This window comes from Antrostomus carolinensis, unplaced genomic scaffold, assembly GCF_000700745.2.
Source record: "Antrostomus carolinensis isolate BGI_N321 unplaced genomic scaffold, ASM70074v2 scaffold13022, whole genome shotgun sequence".
NCBI classification, from domain to species: Eukaryota; Metazoa; Chordata; class Aves; order Caprimulgiformes; family Caprimulgidae; genus Antrostomus; species Antrostomus carolinensis.
In genome coordinates, this window is record NW_010301659.1 from 50,035 (window position 1) to 69,306 (window position 19,272).

The 19,272-nt window shown below is 35.4% G+C and overlaps 1 protein-coding gene across 1 annotated transcript in view; it reads right to left on the reverse strand.

Moving 5' to 3' along the window:
* Positions 1-3,313: 3,313 nt before the first annotated feature.
* Positions 3,314-19,272, reverse strand: part of LOC104521522 (VRK serine/threonine kinase 1) — a 29,053-nt gene continuing 13,094 nt past the window's right edge. Inside the window, exons 10-12 of the mRNA XM_010163550.1 lie at positions 18,955-19,133; positions 14,531-14,624; positions 3,314-3,800 (exon numbers count right to left, since the gene is read on the reverse strand). Of these exons, the coding sequence (XP_010161852.1) occupies positions 3,718-3,800; positions 14,531-14,624; positions 18,955-19,133 (356 nt within the window). The 3' untranslated portion in view covers positions 3,314-3,717. The remainder of the gene's footprint in view (positions 3,801-14,530; positions 14,625-18,954; positions 19,134-19,272) is intronic.

Sequence of the window (19,272 nt, forward strand, 5' to 3'; positions counted from 1 at the left end):
GTAAACTCTATTAAAACTGTAGCAGTATTAATAACTGATGTCTTCACAACAGAAAAGTCTGAGAAAGCCATTATTTGTCACAGGATGATCCAAAGGCTGTTAATCTCCTGTCTACACCTTAAGAAAGAAAAGAGGAGAAAAATCTAATTTAAACAAGTGCTAAATTCAGACTGATGCTAAGTGAAATTACTCGGGAGGCTGAGGTATCCAGCCATGGTCTTCAGTAAAAAAGAAAATTATAGGGTCTATCAATTAGAGAAGCGGTGCTCTGAGCCTATGTGCTGGCATGCTTACAGTTTTTTTAATGTCTGGCAGGATGTTTTACAAACTAAACTCAGCAAGATGACAATTCCACCAGAAGGTGCTTCAGATGGTTTTGCTAATAATTTTGATCAGCTGAAATGGAGAAAAACATCACTTCGTTTATTTGGCTCTTCCAGAACCTGTCAAATCTCAGCAGAACCATTAATTGCTCCCTTCTGGATCTCCCTCCCATCTCTGCCACCTTCTTCCAGAAAAGACACTCATCAATTTCATTTTTATTTCTACAAGTATTCTGCATAATCAGCCTTTGTTCCCAAAACAAACTTTGGTCATTCTTTGTGCGCTTCCTTTGCTAGAAGGAAGTGCCATTTCTTGAGAATATTCATTGGAGGCTGGTACTGCTACAGCGGCAAAGATGTAAGTGCTAACCACCATATATTGGCTTTTGTTTTAATAGCCTTTTAACCAACTTTGTTAATGGACTGAATGCAATTTAGATATGGAACTTGGCTAAAATGTAGCTTCAATTGGCTATTAAAATTTAAGAGCCAACTAAGATAGCTAATTACAAAAAAGCTCCAGTGATAATGCTAAGCAGAATTAGTAATAGCAAATGACAGTCTGTCTAGTCTTATTCCCAAAGGGAAAGAAACTCTTAACTGAGAAGTCAACCAGACAACGTGCAGAAAACCTAATTGCATTACTGGTATTATGGCATCCCAAATCTGGCAGCTCACTGGGACAAAACAGTGAGTAAAGTCTGTCAAACTACTCAGGAAAGCAACTGACCCCCTTCTTAATGTTAGCTGAAACAGATATTAGGAATTATGTAATTATTTTATATTAACTTATTGGGAAATATTCCTGTAAAAATCATCAGATCAGCACCATCTAAAAAATTTCTTATACCCATTCTGAATTTGATTCTCTCTCCAGATATTTTAGATTGGGGGAAAAATATAAACAATCTGTCTGCAAAATGCTCAAGCACTAAAAGAAACATTTTGTGCTTCATTATCAATATCCTCATTACACCATCAGGTAAAGTGCCGACTAGTTCTCCTGTGAAGATTTATCATGTATGGTGGCCACTTTGAAACATAGGTAGCGGAGTCTTTAACATTCCCTACTCAAGTGTCTCCCTGCTGTGCCTGTAAATGTCAGTCCAGTTTTTTCACGGCTGTGCGCACAGATTAGAAACAGCAGGAGAGCTTGGGAGTATGACTACAATACCAGTAAGGACACTTGTCTTCATGGCACTGCTCAAGTGATTCTTGGAATGCAGGACCCTGCTGTTTTCTAATATTTACACACAACTGGAGTCATCAAGAGCAGTAAATGGAGTCTAAAGGCAGCTTGCTTCTTTTGTGTTAGGGGCTTTACTTTCAAATGGGGATATCAACAAAAACCTACTACACCCTCCGGTGTATTTCCCCATGGCTGTTTTGCAACCCAGTAAAAACACGTGTGCAAGCACATACTGTAAGCAACACAGACATTAGACCTGCAGGTATTATCACAGCCTTACACTTGGCTCATCGTGACTGTCCCACCCTTTAGACATCATTGCACTTAGAGTGAGCCAGAGACATTCTTGCCTGTGAAGGCTGTAGTTTTGCAGTCTCTGGGGAGCAGACGCTCACCTAGAAGGGAAAGCTCACTTTTTCTTCACAGAACACTTGACAGTACAAACTTTTCCCAGGACATGTTTGGGGTGGGAAGAGGTAGGGTGGCTTATGAAATCTGCACCTTAAAACTTTTTTTTTTTTTTTTAAATTATATGGAAATGTCTGTGTTTGTAGCATTTTGCTTCAGTAGCGTCAAAAGAAAACACACTCCTTGAAAACTTGGAAAGTAAAGAAAGCAAGTTTACCAGTAAGTTACTAAAAAAATTAAAATGTCAAACAACTAAAGTACAAAAGAATGATGATACTCTCAGTATGCAAGACAAGCAAGAGAACACAATATGCTTTCCTGACAATAGTTCCTCAGAACAGCGTAACATACTTTATGAACAAAATTATTAAATGAAGTAATTAAAACGATAGTTTGATTTGAGGAGTTTTAAGTATAAGAGGCTTTAGCAGTCCTGTTTTTACATCTGAAACAAAGAGAATACTATGCTTGAAGTCGCCAGACGCACTTTGCTAATACCCAGCAAAATGAGTCTGTACAGCAGTCAGAACAAACATTTTAAATGTTATTCCAGTTTATTTTTAAACAACGGATTATTTTGTTTTCAATACATAACCTCATCATTCATTCAACATTTTATGCTACAACATATTTATTTCACATTACACAATCAAGCAAGCAGAGCACTGGCCATCCACACAAATACACTACCTATTGGCTCATAGGGATTCCTTTTGGCTTGCCAAACTTCATAAAGCAGTATCCCTGATAAGAATTATGTTCATGCCAAAATTATATGTATTGTTGCAGTATCTAAATTAAAAGTAGTGGTATTTTACACTCAAATTAAACACTGCATTTTCTGACTTACAACTCACAAAGACTCAAAGCCAAGCAGGGAAATAGGTTTAAGAGAGGTTTTGGTATATTAGATGCTTCTCAACTATTAGAAAAAGATAAAACTTTTTTTTTTTTTTTTTTTTTTTAAATGAGAAGCAGATGTGAGTCAAGCTTTCACTGGAACTAGATATTTTACAAAGTTATTCTTCATAATATAACTTTTCTAGCATTTCCACTAATATAAAAAGAAAATCTAAGAGGTACAGAGGGTTTGAGAATGGACATTGGCTTTTGGTTGGTCTTCTCTGCCCTGGGCCCTATGTCTGAAATTCTGGTCTCTTTCTTTCCAGAGAAACTCTGAATAATTGGAAAAGTGATATAAACATGAATACTACGCGAAAAACCCTAAAATTCACTACCTGTCCTCTAAAGAATTGTTTAAACACATTTTATAACAAACTAGAATGGAAGGATGTGATTTTTGTCTTATGTCCTCTTTTTTTAATTTATACACTTGAGAAATACGAAGATCTCTACCATTTCAGACTTCATCCCCGTGTACATCTAAGTGACCTTCAATAATTAGAAGAAATCAGATGCAACACTGCTGTTCCTCACAAAGTATCCATAATGAAACTAAATAAGGCTTTATTTCTACATTATAAAGCAGAAAAAAGCACTTTCTTTTAGTTTGCCTTTAAGATACAAATTTTGTATATAAAGAATAAAAATGAATCCTCACTTCAAAGTTGGCAAAATTTTGCATTAGTATTTAAGTATACATAAATTATGCAAATATTTTAATAAAACATTTATTCTTCAAAATCAGGTACAAACAGTAGTCCATGTTTTTACAGGATTCATCATTTAAAAAGGAAAGAAAAATATTCCAGTGCTACAGTAACTGAAAAAAAAAAAAAAAAACCAAAACCCAGAGATGAGTCAAATTGCAACTTAATTTGTTGCTCCATCTATTATTTACTTCTGGACTCTCTTTCTGGTTGCTGTGCCTTTCCTGGGTTTTGGTGAGGTCATCTTGCGGGTTCTGACAGCTACTGCATCTGCAATTCAAACAGAAAAAAGACAATACTTTCGATAAAATAAAATAACAGAAATAGATCACGAGAAAATACTTGCAGTACTTAAGAGGACTGATAAACTCAAATTATTCATTCAGTTTTGACTGGGAGGCGGGTGGCACATGACATGGACTCAGAAGAATTTACCACAATTTCTGGGCTCCGATTTTCTCCCACAAAACACATTGTACAATTCAACAACTCAACCAGTACCATTACATACAGTTGAGCCAATTCAATAGCTCACCTCCACCAAAAGATGAAGAATCAGATCCTCTTCAAATCCTAAACCCTTCCTCCCCGTTCTGTAATCCCTCCCAGTGTTAAGCCATTTTTGGTGCTCTTCAGACCTTGTGCTAAGCTGATCCAGCTCCACAGCCTGGCAAAGAACTTTTTTTTTTGTCTAGTATTCTCATAGTTTAGTGAGTTGCAGCAGCTTAGAACATTCTGAATTGAGCTTATAGAAGGGGAGGTGGAAGGCACACAGGTAGAAAAAGGAAGATTTTTTTGTTTGGCAGTGTCCATCTGTCAAACAAGCTCAGCTATCAGTGCAACTTTACCTACAGATTTCAAGCTATTATTTGACACTATTTTTTTTAAACAAAAGTAATGAACAGTGCCATCTAAATAACATTTCTAACAAACCTGGCAGGTAGGTTGTTCGAAGAGACCATACTTAAATGCAATAATAAACTTGCACTTTGACTCTTTCCTGCCCACTAGCAGGGGGAAAAAAAAACAAACCAAACCAAACAACACAACCATAGTTCATTTGTGTGAATTACATTCAACTGTAGTCACTTTGAGAAAAAGATATTAGCTATAAGAAAAAATACTACTATTTTCAAAAATGCAGTACCAATGAAATATTTTACATCTCCCTAGTCACAGTATTTTTTTTTAAAATCATTACTTCTTCCTTGAAATCAGTATGCCTAACTATTTAAGTCCTTGTTTGTAAAATTATATATAACTCTACAGTTCCTGTCAACTTCTTAATCTGCATTACTGACAAAGAAAAAAGGTAAAACTGAGTTTCATGGAAGTCCTTAAGAAGGCAGCTGCTTGCATAAGGCAACAGCCTTTGAGCAGTATGAGTCAGTGATCATTCAATCTCAACGAGCAAGTTCTGGGGAAAGCAAGGAGGCAGAGAACAAAAGTCTGGAATCTACTAAAAATCAAAACCGCACCAAGAAAAGCAACTCTTGTAAACAGTTTTGCTCTCGTGTTTAATTTTACTTAATTTGCTCTTAAAATGTTGATATGAAATTAAAAATACCAAAATTAACTTTGAAGAATTTTTCCATTATTGAAAGTGAAATGGAGAATGAAAAAAATATTCTTGGTCCATTTCTGTACAAAAGCATTTGCTGCATTTAACATAAAACTACAAATACATTTTTGTCAGACAATAAATCTTTGAATACTAACTCACTAAAAAAAAAAAAAAACCAAACCAAAACAACAGAAAGCTCTGGTGATTGTCTCTTATTGAGCAGAGCAGAGCAAAGAAGGACCAAAGTTTTCTCTTCAAGAAAAAAAAAACAACAACTTGATTTTCTCTTTCATTAGTCTTCACTGATTTTGTCTGTGGTAACTGATTTTTCTTCTCATCCAACAACAGACTGTATAATCAAATGCAGCAAAGACAGATCAAATTTGTGTTCTATTATCAGAAAGACTGTCAACATGAAAATTATGACCTTAGGAAGGAAATACTACAGGTGTTTGCTTATAGAGAAAAAAATAAATGAGTTATCAGGTTTTCATGTTTGTATTTCAGAAATGTAGTATTTCATGGTTGTCACAGACAATGCAAGCAATTAAAGCCTACTAATACCTAACTCAGTAAGAGCTTACCCATTTCTAGTTGCCCATGCTGCAACACCAAAGAGAAGAGCGCTACCCTGTCTCTGGTTTTTCCTTTATCTTTATTGCATTAATAAGTTCTTCTCAAGGCTTTTCTAAATAAACCATGATCACAGAGAATCTCTATGTGAATCACAACAAAAAGGATAAAAAAATCCTTGTCATGGCTCTTTTATTCAAAATTTCAAACTTTAGCAGTAGAAATACTCTCTTAAACTATTAGATTAATTATGTTAAACTCAGATTGACTGCACTCAACCCATGTTTAGCTTCAAAGTTTGCAGCTATTTGAGAACTGAATGTTTTCTGTACCAAAAAGCTCATCTGTGTTTTCAAAATTAGCCTGATAACATATATTGTCCCCTCCTCACAAACTTTTATTGTGGGAGAAATGTCAATTCTGCTTCTGAAAATAGAAGAAGTCCTATGTGGGCAGCACCAAAAAATAGCACCAACAAGGCTGTTACAAAGAAAAGAGAGGGCTTTGATAAAGCAGATTAAATGGAATTAGGTTAAAACAGCAACAGTAATGAGGAAGAATTATATAGGCAAAATTAAACCAGATGGTGTCACTGCACAGCTGGTTTTGAGACTGGAACAAAGTTCAGCAGAGGCATAAAGAGTCCCACAGGCTCTACAGGAATTATTAGACAAGTTGACTGTGATATCTGATCCTCTCTATGCAAACAGTAGTACAAAACAACTTTACAAAAGAAACCCAACAATACTGTGTATAGTCTTTGTCTCCATCCTTCAAGAAAGTACTGAGAAAAATGGGGTGGCGGGGGGCAAATCAGGACCATTTTCATGTCCAGAGTGGATAGGACAACTAATATGCTTAAGGGAAATTCATATTAGGTACTAAAAATATCAAAAGAAAATACTTCCTCTTATCCCAACTCTTCTTAGTGGTAAGGACAGTGAAGTATTACAAGTGGTGTTGACCAGGGATGTTTTAGAATCTTAATCATAGAGATTTTAAGATAAAGTATTGGTACGTATCCAGATTAACAGAGATGTAGATAGATAAGCCTGTCTTCAGGCAGATCACCTCTTGATGTCCCTTCTCATTTAGATTTCTGGTTCTACATACACCATTTTACCAACATACGTAAGCCTTATAAGTAAGAGAAATAAAACTGTACTCAAGTCAATAAATGAAAGTTTCTATAAAATGACAGAAGTTCCTTTGACAAAAATAAGCAGACACCAGAGTCCAAGTTTCCCACTTAATTGCCTGCTTTGATGGAAATGAGGACAGTGAGAGATTCTGAGCATGAAAACACAGCTACCAAGCAGATGAAATCAGGTATGATTTAGGTGTTAATGGTGACTTCCAGGTTACATCACAGGCTAGAATATTTGAAAACAGAACCACATACAGAATCGACTCTAGGCAAACAACAGACAAACACCTGACAAAGCCTGAGCACATGCCAGTCTCTGTACAATGGCTGAAGGGTTCTAGCAATTCTAGTCTATGAGAGATCTTAAACTAGACTTGTAGTAATCATCATTAAACAACACAGCTAACATTTTTCCCTCAAAAGTAGCATATGCAGTCAAGTATATTGATCAGACACAGCAAGATTTCCTTTCTTATAAAAAAAAAAAGGATTTAATGTGCGTGCACAATGTCACACAAACATTTTGCTATATGTTTATCTCTAAGAAACAAAGGTCAATAAATCTAGAGAGTTGGGCCATGTGGCAGAGAGTTCTCAAGTGGTTTCTGGAAGAGATTTTCTCAGACTAGTCTTCATATAGATGGGGCTTAATCATCATTTCTGTATAAGCACCCAGTGTGCCACAGCAGGACAGTCTTATGAGAGAACTGACATTTATCTAATGCTGGCAATTTCATGCCACATATACTGAATTGCCACAGTTAATCTGAAAAGTGATGAAGTAGGAACGAGAGGTCCTAACACAACTCTCCCTAGTCAACTAGATACAATCTTGCATATGCCACTATATCAGATCTCAGTGCAATAAATTAATCCAAGAACATGTTTTGTTACTAATTTAAGCAACTAATTGTGGACTTGTAATTTCCGAAGGAGACAAATTTAGGACTGTCTGTTCTTCAAAATTCTTCCACTGACCACAGTATCACTTTGTCTTGCAAAATGTGCTTCAGTCATATTCCAGATGTCTTTGATCATATCAAATAACCAAGTCATTTTACTGGATGGCTCCCTAGAGACCTTGTTCCTAAAACTGCCCCTTAAAAGTGTTCTACAATCATTTCCCTAAAAAGGGAAAACAACAGAATGGAACCTATGCAATTGCATATGGAAGGAATAAGAAAAAAAAAAAAAAAAAAAAAAAAGCATTGGAAGCTGAAAGACTATGAAAGACTACACTCAGCATCCAGCTGCAAACATCAAATGGGAACTGAAGCCAGGCTGTGCAGCATTTTATGAGTTAAGCATCACACTAGTCTACCATTCTCAAATCAGTTTGAGCAGTTTGAATATGAAGCCAAGGAAGAGCTACTTTTCTTTTAAGATGATGAAACAAGGAAGAGTATGTAGTGCCTTGACAAGCCCTTTCCTAACTTGGCCAGAGAACCCTGCGTAGTTGATAAAATCTTGTAGTTTGACACTTCTCAAACAAGAATTTTTCAGTATTTTGAAGGTTGTTGAAGCAACTGCAAGGGCAACAAATAGTTTTGGTTAGTTGGCTTGTTCTCTTTTCTCGGCAGTTCTTTTCTCTACAAAAACTCAGAAATAAGATTCAGAAAAAAAAAAGCAGAGACCAGGAGAATGCAAATATGGACTTGAATTCCAGGAAATATATGATTGTGGAGTGGAGATGAGAGAGAAGTAGGTAGGTTTGTAGAGTTATGGGATGGAGTTTGGCTTTCAGTACTCTCTTCTTCCAAGTGCTCTGTTTCCTGCAACAAATAAAGCCGATACATTTCCATATGATACTATGGAAAAATATCAGGATGCAAGAATGTATTATTTGATTAGTTTATGCCTAAGTATTTCCTAAAGATATTAATGAATCTATGAGTGTTCTTTTAAAAAATTTAATATAAAATTGTTCCACATAAAACTGAAACTGATTTACATCTATTTGTAAAAACTGCTTTACTGAAGACATTCCAAAACGCAATTGTACATACACGTGTAAATCAGCAGTCACATGCAGCATGTGTTTAAAAATAGCCCTCCTCTCTACCACACAGCAATCTGCAGGAGGAACAAAGTTTAATTCAAATATATTACTTGCAGTCTTGAAAAAGGTTAGTTCCCTGTGAAAATCTGAATCACTGCAGTACAATTTTCCTTTCTTTCCTGTAGAAAAATCTCAATTGCAAATTTTATACCTGAGTTTGAATTGCAACACTTGTTCAGCATACTGCAATACATCTTCAGGTTACAGAAAAATAACAAAAAAGCAGACATCACTTTTATTTTTATATGATTTAGTTCTACATGTAAAGTCACTATACAAAACCTTACTCGATGGAAAATTTTCCTTAGAGGTTTTTTTTGTTTTGTTTTAATTTAATACTACTTTTTTTATTAGCAGCAAACACAAGAAAGTCCCATAAAGTGCAACAAGGAACTTAAATCCATTTACTTTTTAAATATGTTTAAGTGCTAGAGGTGGTCTGAAGAGATTGTATAGAAATAAGCTTAAAATATAAACAAAGACTAAGTAGAAAACTGTGTTTCAAGCTAACACAGGAGTAAACAGGAACCGTCCTATGCTTTATATCTTGGATATTAATTTTGTCTCTTTATTATTATCATTATTATAATAAGTGGCACATGTTCAAGGTGTGTCTCAGTGAATTTGTCCCTTGCAAATTGTCAAGGAAAACCATTATTGAGGAAGAACTACAGAGCTATTTGGTTTATATCTAATTTATTTTAACCTTCCTACCCATAATATTTAAGGATCCTTATACTTTAAAATCACCTCCTACCATATGTCTTCTAATTTAAATAGCTTTTGAAGATCCTCAAACAATTTTGGGAGTGGCCATAAAAAGACAGATCACTTCATATCGTGTTGGAATACATTTAATGCAAAATACAGAAGTGAGTTTGTCAATATTTCTGACAACTGAGAGCAGTATTTCTCCACTCTAAAACGTGATTCTTCCTGTTAATTTCTAGATAACACATCGCAGCACATGCTTTTAACTTCTAAAACCAGACCACGTAACTCTCATACTAGAACATTTTAACTTGCAACATTCCTGAGACATGTAAAGGAAGGCTAAGAATAACACAGAAACGGACAGATCTTTCAGTGACTAGTCACAGAGACGGATATGCTGTTTTAAGACTAACACCCACTTAATTGTGGAGTCTGCTACAGATACTGGTCAATATCTTCCTTCACAAGAAAGAACAGATGAATAACAGAATTAGAACTATTGTACAGTATAGGTTTTGCTGAAAATGTTTGTATTAGGGTATAAAATTAAGAGGTAAAAGTCTACCTATAATGTTGGCATTGGTGTGGAGTAGAAAGTAACAAATGGCACCATAAACAAGCTCAGAAAAAAGTATAATTTGCTTTCTCCTGAAGATTGATAACAAGGCAAATAATTCTCTAAATATAAAAATGAGCCTAACTGTAGATTTAATCCAATATGAAGCAATAAATCTTGCTTGAATAAAGAAAAAAATATTTCTAAGACAATAATCCAGATACTGATTTATGCAAAGCCATGCAATGTAAATAAACATAAAGCTAAGTACCTATTAATTGAGAAATACTATTAAACTTCCATTTTGAAATGCCTTCTAACCAATCCATCAGTTTTCATATCAGAGCTGTTCACATAGTGCTTTATTTATACTGCAAGAGCAACCAAAGACCCCAGTTAAGGCCTTACCATGCTAGATGCTATCCAGCAATACAGACAGGCACAATTCCTACCCCTAGCAGTACTGACTCTTAAAAAAGCTCATTAAAAAATACATTACCTTCATTGTCCTGTCTACTTTAGCATTTATCTCTATACTGTCCTAATTAATAAACCTCAAAATTGTTTTAAAAAACGTCATAACAGAAAATAAAAAAGATGTGTGTAAAAAAATTTGTATATTTCTAAAACTCAATCTTCATCAACCCCAAGATTAAAAAAAACCTGTCAGTAGTAGAGGTTTTATCTCTACTGGTAGCTTTGATCCAAGGACTATTTACAAGTTCTCATTGAACTCTTATTTTTCCCATATTTATGCCATTTTCACCAAAGTTCCCTATACTAGCTGCCTATTCCATACAAACTGATTAAAAATAAGCATATTAGTCCTATTAATATTATGCAGTACACCTCTGCAGAAGCGTTGGTGGATATGTACAGTGTATGCCAAAATTTGGTATTCTGCTTTAACAGTATGATAAATTATAAGCCTGTATATTTTACTAGTACACATGAAGGCAGCTAATACTGAAAACAGAGCTCTAAAAGATTGTGGAAAAAAGCTTTTTGTTTAAATGGAAATCATCTCTTCTGATAGCACTGTTACTAGTGGGGAGATACTGACTAATATAATACTTCAACATCATCCATATTACGTTAAAAAAATATGACTCTTAAAATTCCAGCTTTCAGGAAAGCAAACGGTTTCCAGTTATCACAGGAAAAAAAAAAGGAAACTGATAACATGCTAATTTAAATTAGAAATAATTTAAGAATTCCACAAAATTTTGTGCATCTTATTTTGGAAGTACACCAGAGTTTGTTTCTTGAGGGCCTTCTCAAATTCTGTTTCTAAAAAGAAGAGTCTAACACTTTTGCTTGACAGCTCCAGAAACACTGATGACTGACGAGATTGAAAGAGATGGCCTTTACTGAACACACCTGAAGTGGCCATTCTTATGCTGAGAACAACCATGGGGAGCAGTCGGAAGAAGCAAGGATTTCAAGATGCCTGTCCTTTCTCGGTCCCATTGTTTCCTTCTCCTCTACCAAGCCTGGGGATTCTCAGCCTCAGCAGCAGCAGATTTCATTACTGGCAGAGTCCCTGTAGCCACCAAGCACCCTGGTGTACCCAAAGTGCTGCACAGCTGACCAGAATCTTTTTGGGCTGACTAATCTTTTGGACTGCATTAGACAAACTGCATAGTTAGATGTGGTTAATGCCAATTAGCTGAACAGCAAGAGGCGGTATCGCTCTTCTTACCACTGTTTTAAGTCCAAATACTCACGAGTTGTTGTTTGAACCCCTGTCCAGCCATATCAATCCCCTTTTAGAAACCAATAAAATAGTATTTCAAGAACTTTTAAAGTGCTTCTGAATGACTAAACTTCAGTTTCTACATTTAAGAGGTATCAAGAAACTATCCATTTTACTGAACAGTAAACTTTATGATATTTTCTTAGTCACATGACTAATCCCATAACAGAGAAACAAATCTGTGGTAACATAAAACCAGTCAGATCTGGAAACAGTTTTAAATATTTCCCTAATAATCAGTTATTTTCATTTTATCAAAAGCATCATAATCATAAGAGCATGAAACAGTTGCCCTTTCCTTCACCAGAGATTAATGAATCATGTAATAAGTGATTTAAAGATAGTTTTTAATTCCAAATTTGGAGAGAACAAAATGAGTAAGTACATGTATCATTTTTCACCTGATACCATTTGATATACTACCCCCACTTGGTATTCATTAAATTGGATAGCATAAAAAGGTGAAATTAGAACCATTTCACCTGTAACTATTGAATTGGCAAAAGAAGGTTTGAATTTAAGCTTATGTCCATCACTCATTTTAACCACTGGATACTAAAAATTTATATAACCTCAAGTACCTTTATTTAGTCTGAAAAAAACCTAAAGGTGATGCTACCACTTGCATTGCAATTCCTCAAGTTCTCTTTTCTTCTCTATGAGAATTTCAATCTACAATCCCAGAAAAAAAGAAGTATAATACCTAAAATAAAATGAAAGTATATTGTGCTCGTGTGTATCAAATCACAACCAGAAAACAGTAAGCTGTATCAAATATTTTGTTATAAGGTCTTAAATAAAATTTAAAATGCTAAAACTATGAATAAATGTCAGCATCATACAAAATAATTGTATTTCCTTCAAAGAAAGTACAATCTAATTAACATTTTTTCAGCTACTGACAGACTAGAAAATTCATAATAATTTTAAGTCAACAATTCAAAAGGCATTCAAATAAGAGAAATAACCACTGATTTTAATGATCAGAATTCTATAATGTGAACAGTTGAAAATGAACAAGGTAGTGTCATCTTCTGGAATAACATTAGCTTAATTACTTGTACTTTGTACCATACTGTTTGTGTAAATACACTAGGGTAAATCCATCATTTACCAATAATATTACCGTCTTTGAAATGTTACATTTTCCCATCTTGCCACACTCCTTCATCAAACCTTTTTTAAATAAGCAGATTTGTTTTAGGGTTGACTCCAGTGCTACTGCTTTATCATTTTGAGACTACTTGGCCATGGTCAACATCTGGTCTTTTACTTAAAAAGTCTGAAGCAAAAATTCTTTAGGAAAAATATCTTTGTAATTACTTGAATTCAATTCACACCTACATGAAAGCTTTAGGTTAGATCCAGAAAACAGTTTGACAGGAGACTCACCATAAGCTTACCCTATACAGATCTACTGAAGATTTCTGGTCTTGGACTTACAATAATCCTGCTTTATCTGTCCATGACTATTTCCAGACAACACTGAGACTATGTCAAATTATCTGAAATGTAGCTTCTGCATTTTCTATCCTATGCTGCTGCTAGCCCCTGGCTTTAACACACTGTGATGAAGAAGTCCTGAGGAGTCAGCATATTCTGACAGTGAATTGGACAAGACAGGAGGAGAAAAATGAGAATGGAGGAGAGAATGAATGACGGCAAAAGAACAGGTTGCAACCATCAACTTTTATCTACCAGCATTAGGCAGCATATAATTGGAGAGTATACATTTCTTACACATGAAGTTTAAAAATTTCAGTTTTATTAATCTAAAAAAAAAAAACGAAAGATAAAAAGCACATGGACTTCTAAAAGTAAATGGTTGCATTGGGTATATGCGGCCACACGGCAGGGTTTTGGCAAGCTGGGGTCAGCTACAGAGGTGGCCTCTGTGGGAAGAGGCCAGGTGCAGTCCTGTGCCCAACACAGCCCATTCCAGATGGCTTCAAAATAAACCCACCATAGGCCAAAGTTAAGCCCAACTTGTTTGTGGCACCTCTGTGAAAATATTTAAGAAATGGTGAAAAAACACTGGATGGAGGTGGTGCTTCACAGCACCAGAGCAGGGGTTCCCTGTAGCTCATGGAAGACCCAAAACAGAGCAGATAATCTGCAGCTTGTGGGAGAGCTCTCACTGGAGCAGATGGATTTTACCTGAAGGAAGCAGAGCACACTTTTTCCCCTGAAGGACTGCAGCCCAGACTGCAGTCCATGAAAGAGAGCAGGGGAAAAATGTGAGGAGGAAGGAGCAGCAGAGAGAAAATGCTGTGTACTGACTGTAACACACTTCCCTTCATTGCTCAGGGAGTAGACCAGAGGAGTCTAGAGTAAAGAAGTTGAGCTTGCGAGAAGGGCAAGAAAAGGTGTTGTTTTAATGTTTGTCTTTGTCACTAACCAAATTTATTTTAATTGGCAGTAAATTAAATTAATTTTCCCCACATCAAGTCTGTTTTGCCTGCAATAGTAAATGGAAAACAATGCCCCCATGTTTGTATCAACCCATGAGTTTCTTCATTCTGTTTTCTCCTTCTGTCCCACTGAGGAGGGGAGTGAGTGGCTGGGTGGGACCCTTAGCCAGGGTTAACCTATCAACACCGGTACATGGGACTGTGAGCACGTTTGACTTACTAGAAGAAGTAGGTTTCTTTTTTTCTGGACTTCCTGTATCTTCTGTTTCTGCTTCAGTGTTCTCATTGGATGCAGCTGCTGCCTTTCTTTTTTTCTGAAAGAGAAAAAAAAAAGGAGTCAACTGAACTCAAGAGCAGGAAAGTCCACACAAAGCAGAAACTATATTGTCCTCATAAGGTATTCCCCAATTTTAAGCATTATTTCTTCATGTATTATAAAACACCTCCAGTTGTAGAGAAAATTTATTCATATATTAATGCAAGAATACCAGTACTAGGCAACAGACAATTAAAAGTTCAGTTCCCATATCTGCAGATCACATTAGGAGTTGAAATTTTAATGTATTAAAACACAAGTTTTTATGATCAAAATCTGTTTTTTTTATTTACATTGAATAACTGTTACAAAAAGAGCAATCTAAAAAATCTTAAAGCATACGGAAAAACATTTTACCCAAAGTTGATGTTAATTGCTTTTTTAAAAGCAATTACACCTCATTAAATTCAAGTTTATCTGGATCCTTGCTTCTTAAGGCTTTCTTTGCACAGCTTAGAAGTAGCTAACACCCACTGACAGTATATTATTATTTTTTTCTAATGGCAACTACGGGTTCTGTTCCAAAGAGAGGTACTTGGGAAATCAGAACTCTATTCAAGGTACATTACCTTAAAACTTCTAAATGGATAGAACTGTTATTATCTATGTGTTATAATTAATCTTACTATTGCAAAGTATTCTTAAGGTGGTTATGGAAAGACTGTTTTCTTAAAGCCACATGATTTTTGTAAAGGATGAGCTGAGCTGTATTTGTATCAGACATAGATGATAACTTTAATGAACACTGAGTTTACCTTCTCCTTTTTTTTCTTTTTTCTTTTTTTTTTTAATTGTGTGAGACTAGAGCTTTACTAATACAGCTTTAAAAGTGGCTGCAACTTCACATAGCTCACGAGAGAAGGGGAGAGTGCATTACATCTTTCCAAAGTGTTGCTTCATGATTACCATCTAAACCCTGCTGGGCTGAACAGATTGGTTCGATAATTACATACAATAACTGCAGTGGGCAGGTAACCCTCAGCTGGCACAGGGCAGCTCCCCTGTGAGAACTTCCATATGCAAACTGCACTGATGGAGTGCATTAGGTACATCTTTCCCGCCGGTGCACAGGCCTGATTACCGCCAGCCAAGACTCCAAGGTTAGCATGTCAGCAGATTTGTGATGCATTAGGCAGGAATAAACACAGACACTTTTGTTCATTCTGACCAAAATTAAGGAGGACTATTTCAGAGCTGTACTGCTTTTATACAAGAGATAATGCATTCCTTCCAATTGTACCAGAAAGCGTTTTAAACGCTCACCAGAAAAATAGATATCCAATACACGCTACATAAAAGCAAAATACATTTATCTTGTTTCCAAACTTATTTAATAAAAAGTGGTTTCTTAATCTTGATGTAGGTGAATTACATAGCAGTAGAAATCAGGAAGCATTCATCTCACAAAAGCAACACCTGTGCATCTGAAGCTGAGCATTAGAAGGAACCACAAATCATCAAGATCCATATTTTTCCAGTTTAGTTTACTCTCAATATTTCTCAACAACTCTTCAGCACTAAACAAAAGTAAGATGTGGTCCTTGCCCTAAATAATTTAGTCAAGAGCTCCAGATACTTCCTTTAGTACATGGTACTGTTAGCTTCTTGTTTAGCTGGAACTATTACAAAATACCACACACACAAACCAACATGCATTTACTAAACAGAGGAGGAAAAAAAAAAAAAAGAAACAAACAAAACACTCCACCAGAACTGTGGACTGTGTTTCATTTACTCATACATCTGGGGAAATTTGACTCATGATACAGAAAATAAAATGTTAACTTTTAATATAGCAGACATCTGAGTTTTAGCCAGATACCAATATTGGCAAATGAGTTGAGATTCCAGAACTATGCCGATGTGCAACACATAATGCATATCATGGCTCAATTAGCCATACGAGCTGGAAGCACAGGAGAATCCTACATTCTAAGAATTTATTTACACAGAATCTAGAAATATTGCATTCTAGCTATGAAATAGCATAACTTCAGAACACCACAGACTGTTTTAAGAAAGTATTATGGTAGAAGGCCCCAAAGGAATTGAAGAGTGGCTGTCTTAAGACCTGTTGTGATTAAAAGATCAGTACAGCCAAAATGCCATAAATATTCCATATTAGAGGTCACCATCTTCTCAAAGGTGGATGCCAGACTGCATCATTCTTTTCCAAAGTAGACATTAGCATGCCAAAATAAATTCAGCGTGTGCTAGAAGATAATGGCTTTTAGATGCAAGATGCTACTGATCAATGGTAAATTATCTTTATGGCAAGCACTTTCTAACAGAGTTTGGAATTTGGAGCTTATTCTTGAAATACTCAGCAAGTTGAGCTTCCTGTCACAGCTAAAAACCATATAATTTTAGTTACTATTCTATGTTCTTCCTCTGTGCAAGTGTCCAGCTATGCTCAACTATCACAAATTGTCCTCCTGTTCTCCTAGCCTCTCAACATCTGATACCCCATGGAAGAAAAACCTAGTAGCATGAGTTCCCTAACATGTATTCTGAGAAAGGAGACATGCTGCTGAAGACCCTCTTTCCATTCATTCTTGGAAGTGCAAAATACACCCTTCAAAGGAAGACTGACACAATCTGTTCCTCTACCGTAGCCTATGCCACAGCTGTTACAAGGCTTAGAAAATCCAATACAGAAAGAAGAGTCTTCTGTCCTGGTATTTGGTCAAAAGCAAGCAGGCTATGTCAACCTGATTTCAAGCAAACAATCTTATTCTGTCTGGACACTCTAGCAGTACCTGGCATGAAGCAGCTAACATGAAGTCCACTGCAATATGAAGCAGACAGCTGAAAACACTTATTCAAATGGACCATTAACACTTATTGTTTTATATCAGTGCTTGAACATATGCATATGGTTCCCCTTGAACAACAAAAAAAACCCAAAAACAAACAACAAACTCAATGTTAAAACTAATTCCCAATTGATGCCAGTAGACAAGAAACCTATGTAAAAGTATTATCCCACCCTTTGAGAATAGTCTTGACTGATATGGGCTAAAGAAATAAGATTTTTGAAGTTTTATCCCATTGGAAATATGCAGCAGCCATCTCTGCTGGACAAGGACATTAAAGGTCACAGATGTTGGCTCTGCAGCAGGCCAACTTATTCAGCAAAGAAACCAGTCAACCATTAAAAACAGATTATTCCCTCCCCCCCCCAAAAAAATACAGATCTCAAACCATGTTGATCCACAAGGGGAACAAAAGAGTTTATGCTAATGAACTCTCCTTTTGGACAGATCTTTACACTCAGTTCAGCAAAAAATATTAGTATAAAGACCAAGGCTGTATGATTTTAGCCAAAGTACTATTTACCGTGAAAAAAAAAAAAGTAAGAAAGGCTGGACATGTATCCTCAGAAGACTTTAATATCCTACAACTTTATTTTTTTTTGTGCTTTTTGCCCATCTTTAACACACTGCTGATCATGTCAGTAAGGAGGCAGAATTCTTGTACTATTATCCTGTATTATAATTCTCAGTTCCCTGGTTCATGCTAATGGAACCAATAAACTGCCTGCTTGTTACTAACAAATGCAAAGAAACAAGTAATAAATACACTTTGGAGTGCAGGATAATATTTATTTTTTCCTACAGTTGGACTCTATGATCTTAAAAGTCTTTTCCAACCTAAATGATTCTATGATTATTTGATCATTTTTAATTGTTATTATAAACAGTTTTAACATAGGATTTCCCTAAGGCTTAAAAAGTTCTTATGCTGCATTCAAACGGAGTCCAAATCTAGAGTTCAAGGTTTCCTAAGTACAAAGAATAAAATACTCCTAGCCTACCCCTACTGTTAAGACTCATAAATAACATATTATATCACAGTGAATTCAAGATGTGAATTCCAAAATCAAATACTTGGCATAAGATGTATACTTAAAACTCAGCTTTGAACTAGTCACGGAAAGGAAACTAATCTGAAACAAAACCTAGACTTATTTTACCTTACATATATTTTGACCCATCTGGAGTTTCACCAATTTAAGGAAAATAAATAAATTAACTGAATGTTCATCTGTTCAAATGTCATTACAACTAAATATACACATTCTGTTATGTAAGACATTGTCTATTATGAAAGTACACCGATAAACATCATTCTGTATTATGTTGTAATAACAATGTGTGAAGTTAAATTAGAAAAATAATGCATAAGAGTAGGACTTAAACAAAAAAACATTTCACTAATGCTTATTTCCTACTGGATGCAGTTACAGCTAATTCCAATATCACTTAAAGTCTTATTTAGCTCAAAAAAATGCATTAAATGCTGACTTAAACTTTTAGAGTAAAAACCTTTTGCACAGGATTTGTTTGCAAGTCTCCATTCTGTGACGAGCCAAAGTCAAGTACTCCATCATCTTTTTGTCCAATGGCCTTAAGACCTTGAAGAAGTATTTCTCGGAAATGTTGATAAACAGGTTTCTCTTCATAGCTCAGTAGCTTCACCTTTTCCATATATTTGGCTATTTCATCTAAAGAAATGGTACCTCCAATTATTTTCTATTTGAAAACATTTTAATCATTCACTTTTACCACAAAAGAGTCTGAAATTATGCATGCACTACTTAAGCCATTTTTTTGAAATGGTTATTTATAAACTCATAATTATTA